This window comes from Ictalurus punctatus, chromosome 14 (genome assembly GCF_001660625.3).
Source record: "Ictalurus punctatus breed USDA103 chromosome 14, Coco_2.0, whole genome shotgun sequence".
Classification (NCBI taxonomy): Eukaryota; Metazoa; Chordata; class Actinopteri; order Siluriformes; family Ictaluridae; genus Ictalurus; species Ictalurus punctatus.
In genome coordinates, this window is record NC_030429.2 from 18,457,586 (window position 1) to 18,473,998 (window position 16,413).

General features: G+C 37.6%; 2 protein-coding genes across 4 annotated transcripts in view; both read left to right on the forward strand.

The window, feature by feature from the left end:
* hprt1l (hypoxanthine phosphoribosyltransferase 1, like) overlaps positions 1–7,116 on the forward strand; it is a 9,882-nt gene extending 2,766 nt beyond the window's left edge. Inside the window, exons 3-9 of the mRNA XM_017485079.3 lie at positions 173–356; positions 645–710; positions 844–861; positions 1,102–1,184; positions 2,825–2,871; positions 6,071–6,147; positions 6,231–7,116. Of these exons, the coding sequence (XP_017340568.1) occupies positions 173–356; positions 645–710; positions 844–861; positions 1,102–1,184; positions 2,825–2,871; positions 6,071–6,147; positions 6,231–6,278 (523 nt within the window). The 3' untranslated portion in view covers positions 6,279–7,116. The remainder of the gene's footprint in view (positions 1–172; positions 357–644; positions 711–843; positions 862–1,101; positions 1,185–2,824; positions 2,872–6,070; positions 6,148–6,230) is intronic.
* Positions 7,117–7,508: 392 nt separating this feature from the next.
* Positions 7,509–16,413, forward strand: part of wwox (WW domain containing oxidoreductase) — a 177,486-nt gene continuing 168,581 nt past the window's right edge. The window contains exons 1-4 of one of the 3 annotated variants that reach the window (XM_017485071.3): positions 7,509–7,729; positions 7,884–7,948; positions 9,475–9,532; positions 9,736–9,905. In XM_017485071.3, the coding sequence (XP_017340560.1) occupies positions 7,623–7,729; positions 7,884–7,948; positions 9,475–9,532; positions 9,736–9,905 (400 nt within the window). In that variant the 5' untranslated portion in view covers positions 7,509–7,622. The remainder of the gene's footprint in view (positions 7,730–7,883; positions 7,949–9,474; positions 9,533–9,735; positions 9,906–16,413) is intronic. The other 2 variants (XM_053685888.1, XM_017485069.3) reach the window with 2 other exon arrangements.

The window sequence follows — 16,413 nt, forward strand, 5'->3', positions numbered from 1 at the left end:
ATTTGAATTCTGCATTTCTAGAAATTTGTTAAACAAATTTCCCTGAACATCCCTTTCATGCACATGGCATTCTATTGAAAATAATGCTTTTGAGATGATCTCAGGTCATGAACTCGTTCCATGGCTCAGTGTTTGCAAATTGCTTGTACCGTTTTTATCGTTTTCTCCTTAGGACCGAGCGTATGGCCAGAGATATTGTTCGTGATATGGCAGCACAACATATCGTGGCCCTGTGCGTGCTGAAAGGAGGGTATACATTCTTTGCAGACCTGATGGATTACATTAAGACACTGAATCAGAACAGTGACAAGTCTATGCCATTGACTGTGGATTTCATTAGGCTAAAGAGCTACTCCGTGAGTGCCGGCCCTAAATATCCCATCCCTTCATTCTTTTACACTGAGCTCTCTTTGACGTCTGCTTGGGATTGATGTATAAAATGTTACTCTATTGTGTGGATTGCAGCAGAGCTTTTGTGATGCACACAGTTGTCATATTGATTGTTCTCGAACAGATCATTTCCCATTACTCTGATGTCACAAATACCTACAGAAAAACACATCAGCTTTAACCAGAACAATAAGTTCCTTCAATGCTTGTTAAGACGCTCCTGTTACCCCCAAGTCTTTTATATTTATTTTCAGAATGACCAGTCGACAAACTGTGTAAAAGTTATTGGAGCGGACGAGTTAACTGGTCTCAGTGGAAAGGTGAGCTGTTGTTTTTAAATTTTTTTTTAATTTTATATCTGTAATGTTTCCTGAAGACATTGGTGATTGTCCGTTTGACTTTGTAATGCTTTTTAAACGATTCTTTCTGCTTTTTTCTTCACTACATTAACAGAATGTGCTTGTGGTCGAGGTGAGTCTCTTTTTATATCAAGGCGTTTGTTTCAAATGAATATATTTTGACTGATTCTCTGACATTTCGGTTTTAATGTGCGAGAAAAATGCAGCTGATAATGTGACATGCAGTATTATGATGTTTATAGATGTGTATATTAAAAAGTGTGATGTTGAAGAGTTTTGCATTGCATTTTGATGCTAAACCATTAATAATATCAGGTGTACTATTAATTTCACTTCTTTGGCTGCTTTACAGGATATTATAGAGACTGGGAAGACGATGGAAACTCTGCTGACGTTATTAAATGAATGTCAACCCAAAATGGTCAAAGTGGCCAGGTAACAATGGCCATTATTCATGTTGTTTGTGATGAATGATGCACACATCTGTGCTGTAGAGGAATTTCTTTATGTTCCCTGGTACAGCTCTAAGCCAGGCACAATACATGCATTTAAAGTCACATGTCTTGAGCCATGTGAGCCATTTACTCATTAGAAGATGGAACTGGTTGAGACCGACTCCATTCTGTGTATAAATTACTAAATGGCTCTCCTTTTCCTATAACACATCTTGCACAGTATATTTCATGGCTGATTGCCTTCAGAAGAGTCTTACCATTGAACAGAACTATGAAAGCAGTCCTTGTCCACTGCTATTGATATTCACTGTTCACACGATCTAAGACAAGCCATATTATTAGATGTGAAGTATCCCATAAGACCTGGCTTGTAACTCGCATTAAGCAAGTGGCAGATTGTCCACAAGGTGGAGCTATTAGTAGTTCATAAACCACAAGTTCCCAAGCCTGGTGCTGGAGTAACCCTGTCCTGCACATGGTCATGTTTTTCCTGCCTTAACACACCCACTTCATCTAATCAGCTAATTATCATCCCTTTATGGGTTGAATTGGGTGTGTTAGAGTTGCAATCAAAAATATTCAGCCCCCATTGCAAATCAGGTTTGTCAAAATGTACAGACGTTCAGCTGTTTGCAATGGACAAATCAAACAAAAGCAAATGAGGTAGTTCAACACAATGAATGCTTCAAGTGGTTTCCCCAAATTCAACTGAAAATGCAACTTTTAATTTCTCCAGTTTCAAAATGATTCAACCCCCTGAATAGAATCCCTTGCAACAGCACAAATATGTCTCAAACACACCTGATGCAACTAATCAAGGGCTTCATTAGTTACACCAGGTGTGCTTGAGCTGGAACACTTGAAATACCTGAACTGGCTGTACAAGTCTTGACTGAATAAACACTCAACAAAACCCTTTTGTTGCGTGTAGACTTGTATATCAGCCAGGTTGTGGAGATGAGCACAATTCAAACCCCACATAAACAATTGGCACAGTGACCTTGTTTTTGTTTTATACTGACTGTCCAAAAATCTCCATACATAGCTGAAAAACACTTTTTTTTTTTTTAGCAAAATGTAACTTTATTTACAAAACATAACCTAGTTAATTGCATGACCATCGCAACCTAGCGACAACGTCCCGATCCAGCTGCGAGAACAATGTCAATGGCTTCTTTCTTAAAGACTGAAAAAGATTGTCCAGAGATTGCAAGTTGGAATTCCACAGAGAGTCAAAAGTGCAGAATTTGCCCAGCTCTCTTGGTGGGAGGGCATACTCTCTCCCCTTTCAATCACAACAGATTGCAGGCATCTTTGAGCTGATGCATGCAGAATAGGGCAGATAGCACTTTCCTCTGAGTGTGTTCTGCTGTTGTGCTATTTGTGACGCTGCGTAAGCAGCAGTTAGCTTTTGGGTCTCGGAGGAAGCACATGTCTGCCCCACCCTCCCTGGATAGTTAGCTAGTGGGCAAGGATTGGCAAGACCAAATTGGGTGGATAAAAAACTAAACAAAGTGCCCAAACACCATGATCGTTATAGTAAGATGTTCACATCGTTATGTATATTTGTACTCAATATTTGTTTATATTAAATGTATTTATCTGTTCAATCAATTTTAGTCTACTTGTGAAAAGGACCCCAAGAAGCTCAGGATATCGTCCTGATTGTGAGTACCTTTCTATTATTTTTATTAAGCTTTTTGACACTGAATGGATCAATCCTGCTGCTCATGATCGCAGAGTTACTGCAGACCTAAGCTGCTGCATCTGTGCCTTTAGTGGTTATGCAGTGCTTTTAGTATGCTGGAGGCTGATAAGCTCTTGTCCTCATAGCACAGATGTTACTGTCCCTTGACTCTGCTGTTAGATACGAGTATTGAAGTAGTTTGAGTCGGTTATCAATCCGCCTACGGTAACTGGCCATTAATGGCCTGGTAGATTTCAGCATGCTTATGAGACATGTTGATGATGTACAGTGGACATAAAAAGTCTACATACCCTTGTTAAAATGGCAAGTTTTTGTGATTGGGGGAGGGGGTTAAATCAAGATAAAAAATTTTTTATAAAACCTTTACAAATAAATTCCAAAGCATTAAATGTACCACGGAACACACTCTAAAGGACATGATCAACAAATGGAGCACCACAGTGACCTCACCAAGAACAGGACATTCCTCCAAAAACATTCAGGTGTGTGCTAGTAAGATGAAAAGGAATTTCACCTTTCAGTACGACATTGACCCAAAGCATACATCCAAAGCAACAGATGAATGGCTTAACCCAAAGATGATCAATGTTTTTGAATGACCTAGCCAGAGCTCAGACCTGAATCCAACTAAAATCTGTGGGGTGAGCTGAAGCGGGCTGTGCACAGGAGATACCCTTACAATTTGATGGATTTGGAATGTTTTTGCAAGAAAGAGTGGGAATTCAGTGTTCCTCACTGATGGACTAGTAACCAAAAAGACTGAGTGGTGTAATAAAATTAAAAGATGATTCAACAAGGTATTGGTTTGGTTAGTTTGGGTGTGCACATATGCAACTAGGTTATTGTAATTTATTAACCCCCCCAAACAGTTTCTTATTGTTTTTCACTTTATTTGTGTACTTTGCAATAGAGTTCTGTAAACGTGAGCGCTAAATCCCGGGAAGGAGTTAGCATTTTAGCATTTGAATGGGGTTTTTGGTTAAATGCCTGAAATAAGGTCTGTGCTTAACACAAGCTCAAGATATGTTCATATTTTATTCTTTGACATAAAATACATCAGTAATACCCCACTTGTGATTTTATTTATTTATTTTTTGGAAAGCTTTTACACGTCTTGAAAAAGACGATTGCTAACAACTGGCTTAATGGGACTACAGAGTTTGTTGGGGACATTAAATGTCTTCACGCCAAACAAAAAATCTCATCTACTACAGCCTCGTTGTGTTTGTTCTCGCACTCTTGCAAACTGTTCCAACAAACTTGCTAACTTGTAGATTTATCAATTTATAGTATTTTCCAGTTGCTAGTTTTTTCTTTTCTTTTTTTTTTTTCTTCTCTTTTTCAAATCGTAGCGCTATAAAGCTTCATGGTGGTGACGTTGAAGTCATGCGACTGTGGTGTGGTTCATTTATAGCCTAACTTTAGCTCTTTTACTTCTGCCGATTGTATTTGGGCTTCAGAATTCATAGAAGTTGTGTTCATTTTGTGAAGATTATCCTGATGAGCAAAACGTTTACGAATCTTAAACCTTTGTTGGTTTCACAGTTTATTTTCTGCAATAATCCAAAAGACGGTGGAAAAATCCTACTGTTTTTTTTTTTTTTGTCGAGGGAACCAGGGTGATGCTAAATACATCATCCCTTCAGCACTCGATTGCACATTAAAGGGGAGAACAGATCTGACATGATTTATCTTAGTGTCATTCTTTTACTTCACAAAAACCTGTCATTGTAGCAGGGGTGTGTAGACTTTTTATATCCACTGTATCTGCTGTAAACACTCCTACTCACTACAATTGTGGTGAGTTTCAATATTTTATGGTATAAATACTGGAAAAATCCTCTCCCGATGATGCACTTTGGAGGTGGAAGTCCATTTTGAAAGAGTAGAACTGATTTTAGGGCATATCTTTGTGAGAGAGCACACACTGCCTCACGAACCAGAGAGTAATGGTACAGATTGCTAAATGCTACAAAAAAAAGCATTACATTCGAGTACAGTACTCTAGAAACAGAAATAAAAACTGCACAGTAATAATTCCTAATTCAAAGCTCAATTTCGAACCACAGTCGTGCTTAAAAACTTGCAGAAAATCATAAATAACCAGTGCGCATGCACAATTTACACACACATCCTCTTTGGGTTGTATTTTAAAAAAGTAAACTTGATTGAAATGGATTACATGCACTTTTTATCCAAGTGTGGCATTTTACACTGTAGTGAAACTTGCAGTGTACAGGCCAACATTAAAGTACAATTTGCAGCAATGCAGTTTAATTTCAGCGCAAACACCTTCCATCACACCGCAGGAAAGCTGTCTGTCTGCACATTTGCTCATGTCGGCAGAAAACATTTTCACTTCAACAATGTGAATATTATATGATGCACAAAAGTGTGTAATCTGACCCTGAAACGGTTCAAAGCGTTTTTTCATTTAACATCAACTTAAACAAGAGTTTGATTCCAGAATGACCTGTTAATGCTGGAATGTGTTTTCATGGGTTTAACCCCAATAGTGTTTACTCAGGTTGCCAGTAAGGAACAGCTGCTGCTATCATTGCTGCTTATCGTGAATGAATTTATTTAGTTGTGGGTTGATGGTGCTGTAAATCGATAGCTTGTCTACACTGCAAAGAAATGACATCATAGCAAGTAGAAATACCTTAAATATAGTCCAATTTATCTTGTTTTTTTTCTATTATAAGATTACAATAAACCAAATGTAAGATTATGAAACCTATTTCGAGCCATTTTACTCGAGCTTGAAATAGTCTTTATTATATTGGCTGATAATTTTACTCATTTTAAGCATTTATTTCTAAAGTTATCTGCCAATAGAATAATAAATTGACAAGCCTGAAATGTATTATATTAATGTCTAGAAATAGGTTTAATGATCTTATATTTGGTTTACTGTAACCTTATATTAAGGTGCATTATTTTTATTTTATTAAATTTGTCAATATTAGAGATTTTCACTTGCTAAGATGACTTTTTTATGTTGAGTATATAAAATAAATAAATAAATAAATAAATAAAAAGTCATTTTAGACCCCAGGTCATATTCCCAGCTGAGAGCTGTGGAGTCGTTCAACCCTAATCACTCTTGCATTTTAGTGGTGTAGATTTGACCTTTTATGACCTTGTCTTTCTTTCAGACTTCGGTTTTGAGGTTCCTGATAAATTCCTGGTGGGATATGCTCTAGACTACAACGAATATTTCAGGGATTTGAATGTAAGTATCCTAGAGTAACACCAACACATGACTGCTTCTTTAGGAATGTTTATTTCATGAGGCTCTTCTTTCTTTCCTTTCAGCACATCTGTATACTAAGTGACCAGGCAAAAGAAAAGTATAAAGTATGAACAGAGTATAAAATGCTGGATGCATGAAGACTGAGACCACTGTGACCCCCCCCTCCCCTTCTCTCTTGGTTGTGTTTATACATTCTTCTGTTTTTTTTTTTGTTTTTTTTTCTTGAAGTAGTATGAACTTCACTTTCACAAAAGGCCAGAGATGTTGGAGAATGAAAGGGTGACTGGAAAAGATGATTTTGTTCAGAATTAGTAGGCCTAGAGTTAATCTATGTCACTAACATATAACTATGACGTTATTAGGAAGTGTTATTTTACGTGTTTGTTTTTATTTATTCCTATCGAGGCCTTAGGATGTACTTGATTTTTTTTTTTAAGTGTTCTAAAAGACGGTCAGTTATATGGCAGTGGTTCAGAGAGAAAGAAAATACATTTTATTTAGAGTTATGAATTCAGTGCATGACTGTACATTGTTACATTTATTTAAATATATTATACATATATTGTAAAGTATATTTATCATTATATATAAATATATAAATCATGAAAAAATATATTATTTATTTATATAATATAATATAATATAATATAATATAATATCATGGGATAACACAGTGGTGGCTCAATTGTTAAGACTCTGGGTTACGTATCTGGATCCAGAAGGTTGTGGGTTCAAGCCCCAGCACTGCTAAGCTTCCCCTATTGGACCTGTAACCCTCTCTGCTCCGGGGTGCTGTATCACAGCCGACCTTGTGCTCTGACCCTGATGTCCTAACAAACTGGGATATGTGAAGAAAAAGAATTTCACTGTGCTATAATGTATATGCTACAAATGAAGTCTTCATCTTCTAGACCTCCTGAATTACTGCAATAAAGTAGTACTAATGTGCATGGGTTTTTTTATTTCTGCCTTTATTTATGAGTATAAATGAAAAGAATGAGTTTTGTTCTGTATTAGAGTTATTTGTAATTATTTTGGTAGGTGCTTTCGGCTCTGCTAATGAGAGGAAAACAATGTAAAAACGAATCAAAAGGAGAGATTCATTTACTGTAAACAAGTTTCATGTGTATTCGTGTTCCTGGATTAGCTCCTGGATTCACCACCAGGCTGACCAGGATAAAACTCCTGGTGAAATGAATTGATTCATATTTTATGTTTATTTAGTGCTGGAACTTGCATCTATAACTGTCTTGTGCATAAAATATATGTAAACAGGCGTTGAGGCCGAGACTTTTGTATTGTATTGTATCGCAGAGAGTACCGCGTTGCCTTCATATCCCAGAATCCTTTGCGCCCAGCGTCACCGTGTGATTGCGGAAGTACAACAGCAGGATTAAAGGCAGCTTTTCTTACTCGAGTTCTCAGACAGTCTTAAACAAACCGCATTAGCTTTAATGGCTGCTCTAAAATACGCAGGAATGGATGATACTGACAGCGAGGATGAACTTCCTCCTGGCTGGGAAGAGAGGTCCACAAAGGACGGCTGGCTTTATTATGCCAAGTGAGTTGTGTAGGAATCCATTCAGCATAATACAGTCTAATGTCAGCTGCTTTCATTTCTGTGCATATGGGGAATGCTGTTAAGGTGTTAGTACTACAGTCAGTGTCATGTCTGTGAAAATGTCCTTACTTGTGTTTTTGTTCGTGTCTCACAGTCATGAGGAGATGAAGACACAGTGGGAGCATCCTAAAACTGGAAAGAAGAAACGCTGTGCAGGAGGTTACTGATAAAACACCTGGCTTCATAAAAATCATAAAAGGGATTGCATAAAAATAAGAGGCATCATTTAAAAAATTGCATTTTCTTTTTTCTTTATTTAGTCCTGCCCTGAATAAGCTATTTCACATAACTGTGTGTCGTTATCTGGATGATCAGCGACTGTGTTTATGTTTTGTGATAGTTGTTCATGAGTCCCTTGTTTGTCCTGAGCAGTTAAACTGCCCACTGTTCTTCAGAAAAATCCTCCAGGTCTTGCATATTCTTTACTTTTCCAGCATCTTCTGCATATTTGACCCCTTTCCAGCAGTGGCTACAGTGCCCTCCACTAATATTGGCACCCTTGGTAAATATGAGCAAAGAAAGCTTTGGTAGCACAAAGCATTGACTAAAAGGGTGCCAATAATTGTTGCACACGTATATTTAACAAAGATATGTTTTTTGATAAACCTGAGTTTTTGTTTGACTTGTTTGATATCCATGAGAGCATGTTTTGAACAAAAGATCGAAAGGTTAAACAATTTAGGAGATTTTTCACAGCCTTCTTTGCTCATATTTAGCAAGGGTGCCAATATTAATGGAGGGCACTGTACATGATGTTGAAATCTGCCTTTTCATACTCGTACACGACTATTACAAAAGGCGCAAACATTCACTGATTCTCGAGGTGGCAACACGATACATTAAGAGCCGAGTGTGTACAATTTTCATTTGTGAAGTGCGTTGTGTTGTGGGAAATACTGGAGGTACACGGTATTTGGTTCAGTAATTTGTGCAAGATATAATTTCTGCACAAGTTACTCCAATTTCTCCACCTCCAAGTCCAAGTGTCTCTCCCAGAAGAGTTTGATTCTCTCTTCAAATGATGGCAGAAAATATGCTCCTGGTGGGGGAGTTTAAAAAAAGCTTGATTTATGAGTGATGAAATACGTCCCTCAGTGGTGGAATGAACTTCAATCTGGACAGCAGAAACTGTCACTATCTTCAAAAAACAGCCGAAGACCCACCTCTTCCGTGAGCACTTAACTAACATAAACTGGTTGCGTTAAAGCATATCTAGTGGCACTGGCTACGTGTTATCTCTCTTTGTATCACAATCTGTTTTTTGTTGGGATCCATGTCTGCTCTCTGACAGTTGGGGAAAATTGCAGTTACTCTAACAAATGTTGACAAGTACTCTACCCCAGCCCTCTCCTGAAATGATAAGTTGCTATTTAAGGTACAGGGCTGGAGATGAGCATCTCTGTTCTGGCTCGGGGTATAGCTAATTTGTAGTCTGGAGAGCCTTAAAACAAAGCGACAAGAGCCAGATCCATTACAAGACCATTTGTGAGTCGCTGCTTTTCTATTGTATTAGGAACATTGTATGACTATTACAGGTTTAAATTTAATCAGAACACACTGCAGTCATAGCTCATGTTGAAATGTCAATCATATTTTTATCCTGTAACACTAAATCCAGCAGATGAAACTTAAACGGTGTCCTTGCTTTCTGTTTAACTACTGCATGATCGTGATTTTTTCTACAGACCTGCCTTACGGGTGGGAGCAAGAGACGGATGCCAAGGGTCAGATATTTTATGTTGAGTGAGTTCTGCAATTGCTTCTTTACGGTTCAGTTTCCTGTGATGCGTACTGTGTAGGCGCTGATATCGTATGTTTGTTAGATCATTTCACAACACTAATAGTGCTTTTAATATCCATTGGGAGCAGTTTTAAAGAAACAGCGAGTAGTTCAGCCTGAGGTCTGCTTTTCTTTTCTTCATTTCTATTCCTTTCCCATCTTTCAGTCACATCAATAAGAGGAAGACGTACTTTGACCCTCGGCAGGCCTTCACCGTAGAGGATGTGCAGGTGAAGCCTAAGCGCTATGATGGCAATACTCCTGCGCTGGAGATCCTGCAGGGTCATGATCTATCGGACAAGGTCATAATCATCACGGGGGGCAATTCTGGTATCGGTGAGTGCAGTACCAGAGAGATGTTATTCTGCTGTTCATATCCCAGTATATGCATACATTTTTTACTTACTTTTCTGTTTTTTCATGGTTGCTGCTGTTGTGTCGTTGTCGTCCCCATATCCCCCCCACCCCCCAAACAAGGTGATGATAGTGAAGCATCCATTAATTGTTTAGGCGGTGGGGGTTAAGAGAATTAATATGAAATTTATCATAATTAACTGAACATTTGCAGAAACCTGTGTGCGCCTTTCGCAGGAACAGTGGAATGAGGTGATGTAATTGCACATAATGTACAGAGGGTGGCACTGTAGCCTTGTGAATAATAGCAGGTGTTTCAGCATTCAGTTTCAGGTTTATTACAGAGATTCAACACTAACTGAAACATTAGCCTACATTACCTTGTGAATGGTGCATACAAAACCCACAAATCATCCCTTAATAATGTACATGAGTATCAATGTTTATCAGTGAGGCTGAATCGGTTGTTATGATTAACTCTGAAGAACAGGATGGCTTTGAGCTGCTTGTAACAGTATCCATCCATCCATCCATCCATCCATCCTGCTCATCCTATACATGGTCACAGCGCAGCCTGGTGCCAACCCGTCGCAGGACACATTTACACACACATTCACACACTACGGACAATTTAGACATGCCAATCAACCTACAATGCATGTCTTTGGACTGGGGGAGGAAACCGGAGTACCGGGAGGAAACCCCCGAAGCATGTGGAGAACATGCAAACTCCACACACACAGGGCGGAGGCAGGAATCGAACCCCCAACCCCGGATGTGCGAGGCAAACTTGTTAAGCACTAAGCTTGTAGCATAGTGGACTAAAGACAAATGCGTCTCCTCAGTCATTCTGTTGTGAAGCAGCAGTGGTTCAGTCAGCCAGAGATTAATGTGAGGATGAGATCAATATAAACATGTTCATCGTTTTCCTACAATCGCAACTTTAGGAAGTGAGGTCTGTGTGAAAGGTAGCTCTTACCCTTGTTTAGCTTTGAGCTGCTGTGCTTATTCCTCACACGGACCGTCCTGAAATTACTTTATTGAGTTCAGAAATTGAATTCAAAAATTTTTAAGTTACATTTTAAGCTGATTTGTTTTGGCTTGTTATTTGTAGTCAGCTTTGGCTGTGTTTTACATAATCTTTCAATCTCACAGGATTGCTTGAGACAGAAAAAAACCCCATTAGAATTGTAAATAAAACAATTCAATAATATAAATATTAATATTAAAATGAATGCTCTGTTTAAATGGAATGCAGAGAATGCTGCAAAATGTGGGATTTTATTTCCTTGAGCTGTGTAATGAAATTTATATAGATTTTTTTTTTAGATAAAAAATGATGGTGTGTTTTGAGAATGTTTTTTATTTCCTACACATTTCTTTTTTAGGATAATTAAAAATTTAAAAAAATTTTTATTTATGTAGGCTCATTATAAATCAGGATAAGCTAATAATGTTCTTTTTTCAGTGTTTTTTTTCTTCACTGAACGCTAGAGGGTAGTGGAGCCCTTCCTGCTGAAACTGAAGCTTAGATACAAAGATACAGTTTCAGGGACATTACTGGTGATCATTTAAAAATTGAGAATAAATAAATAAATAAATACAAAAACAATCACTGGGCTATCAGCATTTATGCATTTAAAATAATAATAATAATACAGCATAGATATTGATGGTCAAATTTTGTATTTTTATTATACAGTCAGTAAATTAAAGCAGGAAATCAAAAGATTTTGGTTTTAGCCTAAACGTTTAAATTGCTGTAAGGTTCACTGTTATTATTATTATTATTATTATTATTATTATTATTATTATAATTTAATTTACTGAATGATCTGACATTAAAAATCCACTCTTTCTTTGCTATTCAATATGGCCATGACAACAAACTCTGTTATTTAAATGTTTAATTTTGTGAATTTAAAATAAATGACTTCTTTCAAATTACTCATCAGCACTAATTTTCCTTAAACTATTGGTAAGGATGAAAATTGACCTGTTCTATTTATATGAAGAAGTTAAATGTTTGAAGATCTTACTAAATTTACGCTGTAGTTTAATATGTCTTAACGCTAGGATGTTTGTTTTTTGAATAATTAATTTAATTCCGTTCCCTTATTTCTTCTGGCGGTTTCTATTGTGGCAGTTTTAGTGCATTGAAAATGTACATCAATCCTCAGTTACATCATGCATTGAGAGCCAATATAATTTTCCCCATAATAAGCCATAAGTACAATCTGCCCAAGCCATATCTCCTGGCAGTTCTCACCTGGATTCCCACTGAAGTTAAGCAGGGTTTAGCTTGGCCAGTATCTGGACGGGAGGCCTTTTGGGGAAAACTAAGGTTGCTGCTGGAAGCGGTATTAGTGAGGCCAGCAGGGGGCGCTCACCCTGTGGTCTGTGTGAAACCTAATGCTCCAGTATAGTGACGGGGACACTACTGTAAAAACAGCACCGACTTTTGGTTGAGATGTTAAACCGAGGTCCTGACTCTCTGTGGTCATTAAAAATCCCAGGACACTTCTCATAAAAGAGTAGGGGTATAACCCCAATGTCATGGTGAAATCCCCCCATTGGCCCTTCTCTATCACGGCCCCCTAATAATCTCCATTCCTGAATTGGCTACATCGCTCTCTCCTCTCCACTAATAGCTGGTGTGTGGTGGGCGTTCTGGCGCACTGTGGCTGCCATCGCATCATCCAGGTGGATGCTATACAGTGGTGGTGGTTGAGTAGACCCCCCCCATACAGTGTAAAGTGCTTTGAGTGTCTAGAAAAGCGCTATATAAATCTAAGTGTAACTAACTAAGTAACCATGTGATGTGGTAATTGTGGTTAGAAGGAATAGTGCATTTCCATCCTCTACCTGATTAGACCACTGTTCACTGCATCCCATTAGTCCATTACTCTTCTCATTATGTGACTCTCACTCTTTTCTCCACGGTTAATAGCGGTAAAAGAATTCTCTCTCTCTCACACTATCTCTCTCTCTCTCTCTCTCTCTCTCTCTCTCTCTCTCTCTCTCTCTCCCCATCTCTCCCTCTCACACACTCACTCACTCACTCTCTCTTTCACTCACTCACTCACTCACTCACTCTCTCTCACACACATTCACACACACTGTCTTTTGTACTGCTCTACACCCGTACCTCTGCATTGATCTTGCAGTACTTTTGACCTGGAGTTGATGCCTCCCATTCATTCCCATTAGCAACTGGGGTGCTTTCCTTAATTCTATTCTATTGAACCAAGTAAAAGTTATTTACTGTTCAGTGCTCTGGTCCTTTCTCTGACAGGATGAAAAGGACTGCTGTCACGGTATCCTGATCTGAGTCTTTTCTCTCTTTATGCAGACATAAAATAAACTCGAACATTTTGCCAGCATAATTTGGAAAAAAACCCAAAAAAAAACCCATCAGACTAAACTTCTATTATATAAACATACTTATTATTTTTGTTTTCTGTGAAAGAATTATATTAATTATATAAGAATTATATAATTAATATATTAATTATATAAGAATTATATTAATTATATAAGAATTATATATAATTATATATAATTATATTACTAATTATATTCTTTACTGTAATTTACTTTATTTAAAGAAAATAAAGTGAAAGGGTAAGAACATATGCACGTCCTAAAAGCTTTCTCACTTACTGCATTGCCTGACTCAGTCTTAGTCCTAATAACACAGGGGCTCTTTTGAACACTCGTTCCTCTGGAGCTAAAGTTATACAGTATGTCAGCCTTTATTACAGTGAAAGCCGCTGTTTAACAGCAGTATGTTATTTGTGGATATTGGTTGCGTGGTCGTTTGCCCTCCACATCTGTACAGACTCCAGGTGTGTCTCTGTTGCTATTCTCTGATGGTGATGGATGTCGCATGGCAGTCACATTGCACTAATTACACTGTGTTTGTCCTGCTGTCTTATAGCATTGTAGATATGGATGTACTGTATGTATAGATCACTAGATTTATCTAGTAGTTATTTTACTTGATCAGGTTGTCTTGCTCTCATGTTTATTGATCTGATGATTTTTAAAAAATATTAACTTTTTTTTTCTTCTACATATAAATAATCATATGACAGTTGTTCAATATGTAAAATATTACTTGTGGGTCTGATTTAAAAAAAGAATTGACCAGGTCTTTGCTTTTCCTGACTTAGTGGTAGCTCTCATATAGATGCTGATTGCAGGAACATGCTAAAATAAAACAGGAATAAGACTTTAAAAAAAAAAAAAAAAATCAGATAAAAAAAGGGCAATAACATTCTGTGTTATTGCCTCTCATCATCTGCCTCTTGTGCTGTATGTTGGAGAATTCTCTATATGTGTCTAGAGAATCCAGTGGATGGTTGTGCTGGGGATAAATAACGAGACTCAATTTTAGCATCCCTAAAAATCCCAGGCTCAATATACGTTTTGAGTTTAGCTGAAATTTTTTTTTTATTTGTAATTTTTATTGTTGTGTTGTTGTATCTTTTTAGTATGATTTTTGGATTATTCATCTGTCTCTATCTCCTGGTATAGTTATTAGCTGGAAAAGTGAATCGGGTTGGAGAAAAGTTCTAAAGGCTATGGCTTTGTGAGGTGTTTTTCAGAATGAAGCTGATATTCAGTATATTTCCATTAAAATCGATAGAGTTTAATCAACCTCCTACACTTACAACTGTAAGTGACTGTGGATGCTCTCATATACAGTGCATTTAAAGAGCAGAGATAGTGGTAACTCAAGAAGATACTGAACTCCGTAGCAGAAGTAACAGTCAAGCTGCCACCGCTGGGCCCTTGAGCAAGGCCCTTAACCCTCAACTGCTCAGTTGTATAAATGAGATAAACCATATAAAAGTGGATAAGAGGCCGTCTGCTAAATGTCAGGAATGTTAAATGTGAATTTACAGCTATCATATGAGATTAGGGCTGCTTTTATGTAGAGATAGCACCAATCTGATATCCGGGATCGCTATCAGTCCGATACCAGCAAAAAATAAAAAATGTGGCTCAGATTTCAGAGCAAAAAAAAAAACACAAATGAATCCGATCCGATTGGAAATGGATTCGGAAAAGGTTTTTAAAATTTTTTTTGACTGGAAATCTTTATAAGATTTAAAAGAGACAATATGTATTTTTGATAGGTTTGATTAAAAAAAAAAAAAAAAGTATATTATGTTATTATAGTTATATAATAAAATATAATATAAATATAATACGATATATATATAATTAAATATATGAATTATAGTTAATATATTTGCTGTGTGTGTGTGTTTTTTGTGTGAAAGAGTTTAATTGAATAAAAAAACCTGCAGTTTTGTGTAAGTTATGTTTGTATCTCTGTATTTTATTTCCTGTCATTTTTTTTAAGCGTTCAGTTTAAAAGATCGTTTAAAAGATTAGATTTTTTAAATGGAAAAAACTATGGGATGTGTATCGATATGGGACGATACTCGAGGTTACAGTGTCAAGGTATCATGTCTACCATCTCTAATTTTATGAGTTGTTTAGTTTTATTTCTGTTGTCATTTGGACCCAACCTGCCCTTTTCACTTCAGTTTGGTTTTAAGTCGAGTGTGAGCTTTTTATTGATAACAGTTGACTGAGGAAATGGAATTTGAGGGGCTTTAATGTGCATTTCATGTCCTTTTTGATAAATCGGTTTATTGGCTATTTAATGAATACTAGATATGGTTGGTTAGTCAAATTATTGAACTTTACTGACCTTGGATAAAATTCTGGGAGCAGGGCAAAACTGCCGTACGTGTCGTGCTGGAAAATTACAACCGGTGAATAAAAGTTCAATAATGATTACAATTGCGAGGCAGATGAATAGGCGAGAGCGCAGGGACTAGAATACATATGTGCTGAAGACATAAAGGATTTTAAAAGGAGGTAATGATGACCCCAATCGTATCTCACCCAGAACAGAAGTATTACACTTGTGGGGGTATTTCTTTGTCTTTTTCACTTTGTTGGAGTGTGTGTGTGTGTGTGTGTCAGTGCTGATGACAGTAAATAAAAAAGCAGTGCTCAAATTCAGACTCGGTGTGTTGTGACAGAGTGGTCTGGTGCGAGAGGATGCTGTGGGGATACGGTGACCGGCGAGAGTGGAGGGCATGATGAAAAATTGCGGTGGGAGTTGGCCCTAGCCGCTGGGGTCAAGGCTGGAGTGTGGGAGGTGGTGCAGGAGAGGTTGTACAAGGCAGTCGGGGGCAGGATGAGCAGGGAGGTGGGGGTAATAGAACAGCATGAGGCTGCTCAGGTGGAACTTCTCACCACCCCAACTCCAGTAATTACAATCCATACATTTTACTTTGGGTTGTGACAACGTCTTCCTGATCCAAAATGAAAGTGGGCTGTTATTAATGGAGGGAATTGGAGCTCGTCATGGACGCTCTGTAACACTAGACTTTCCACTTTAACCCCAAAATATATATCAAACACCTGCTGCTCTGAAAAACTATATCGTCTTATATTTCAGCAT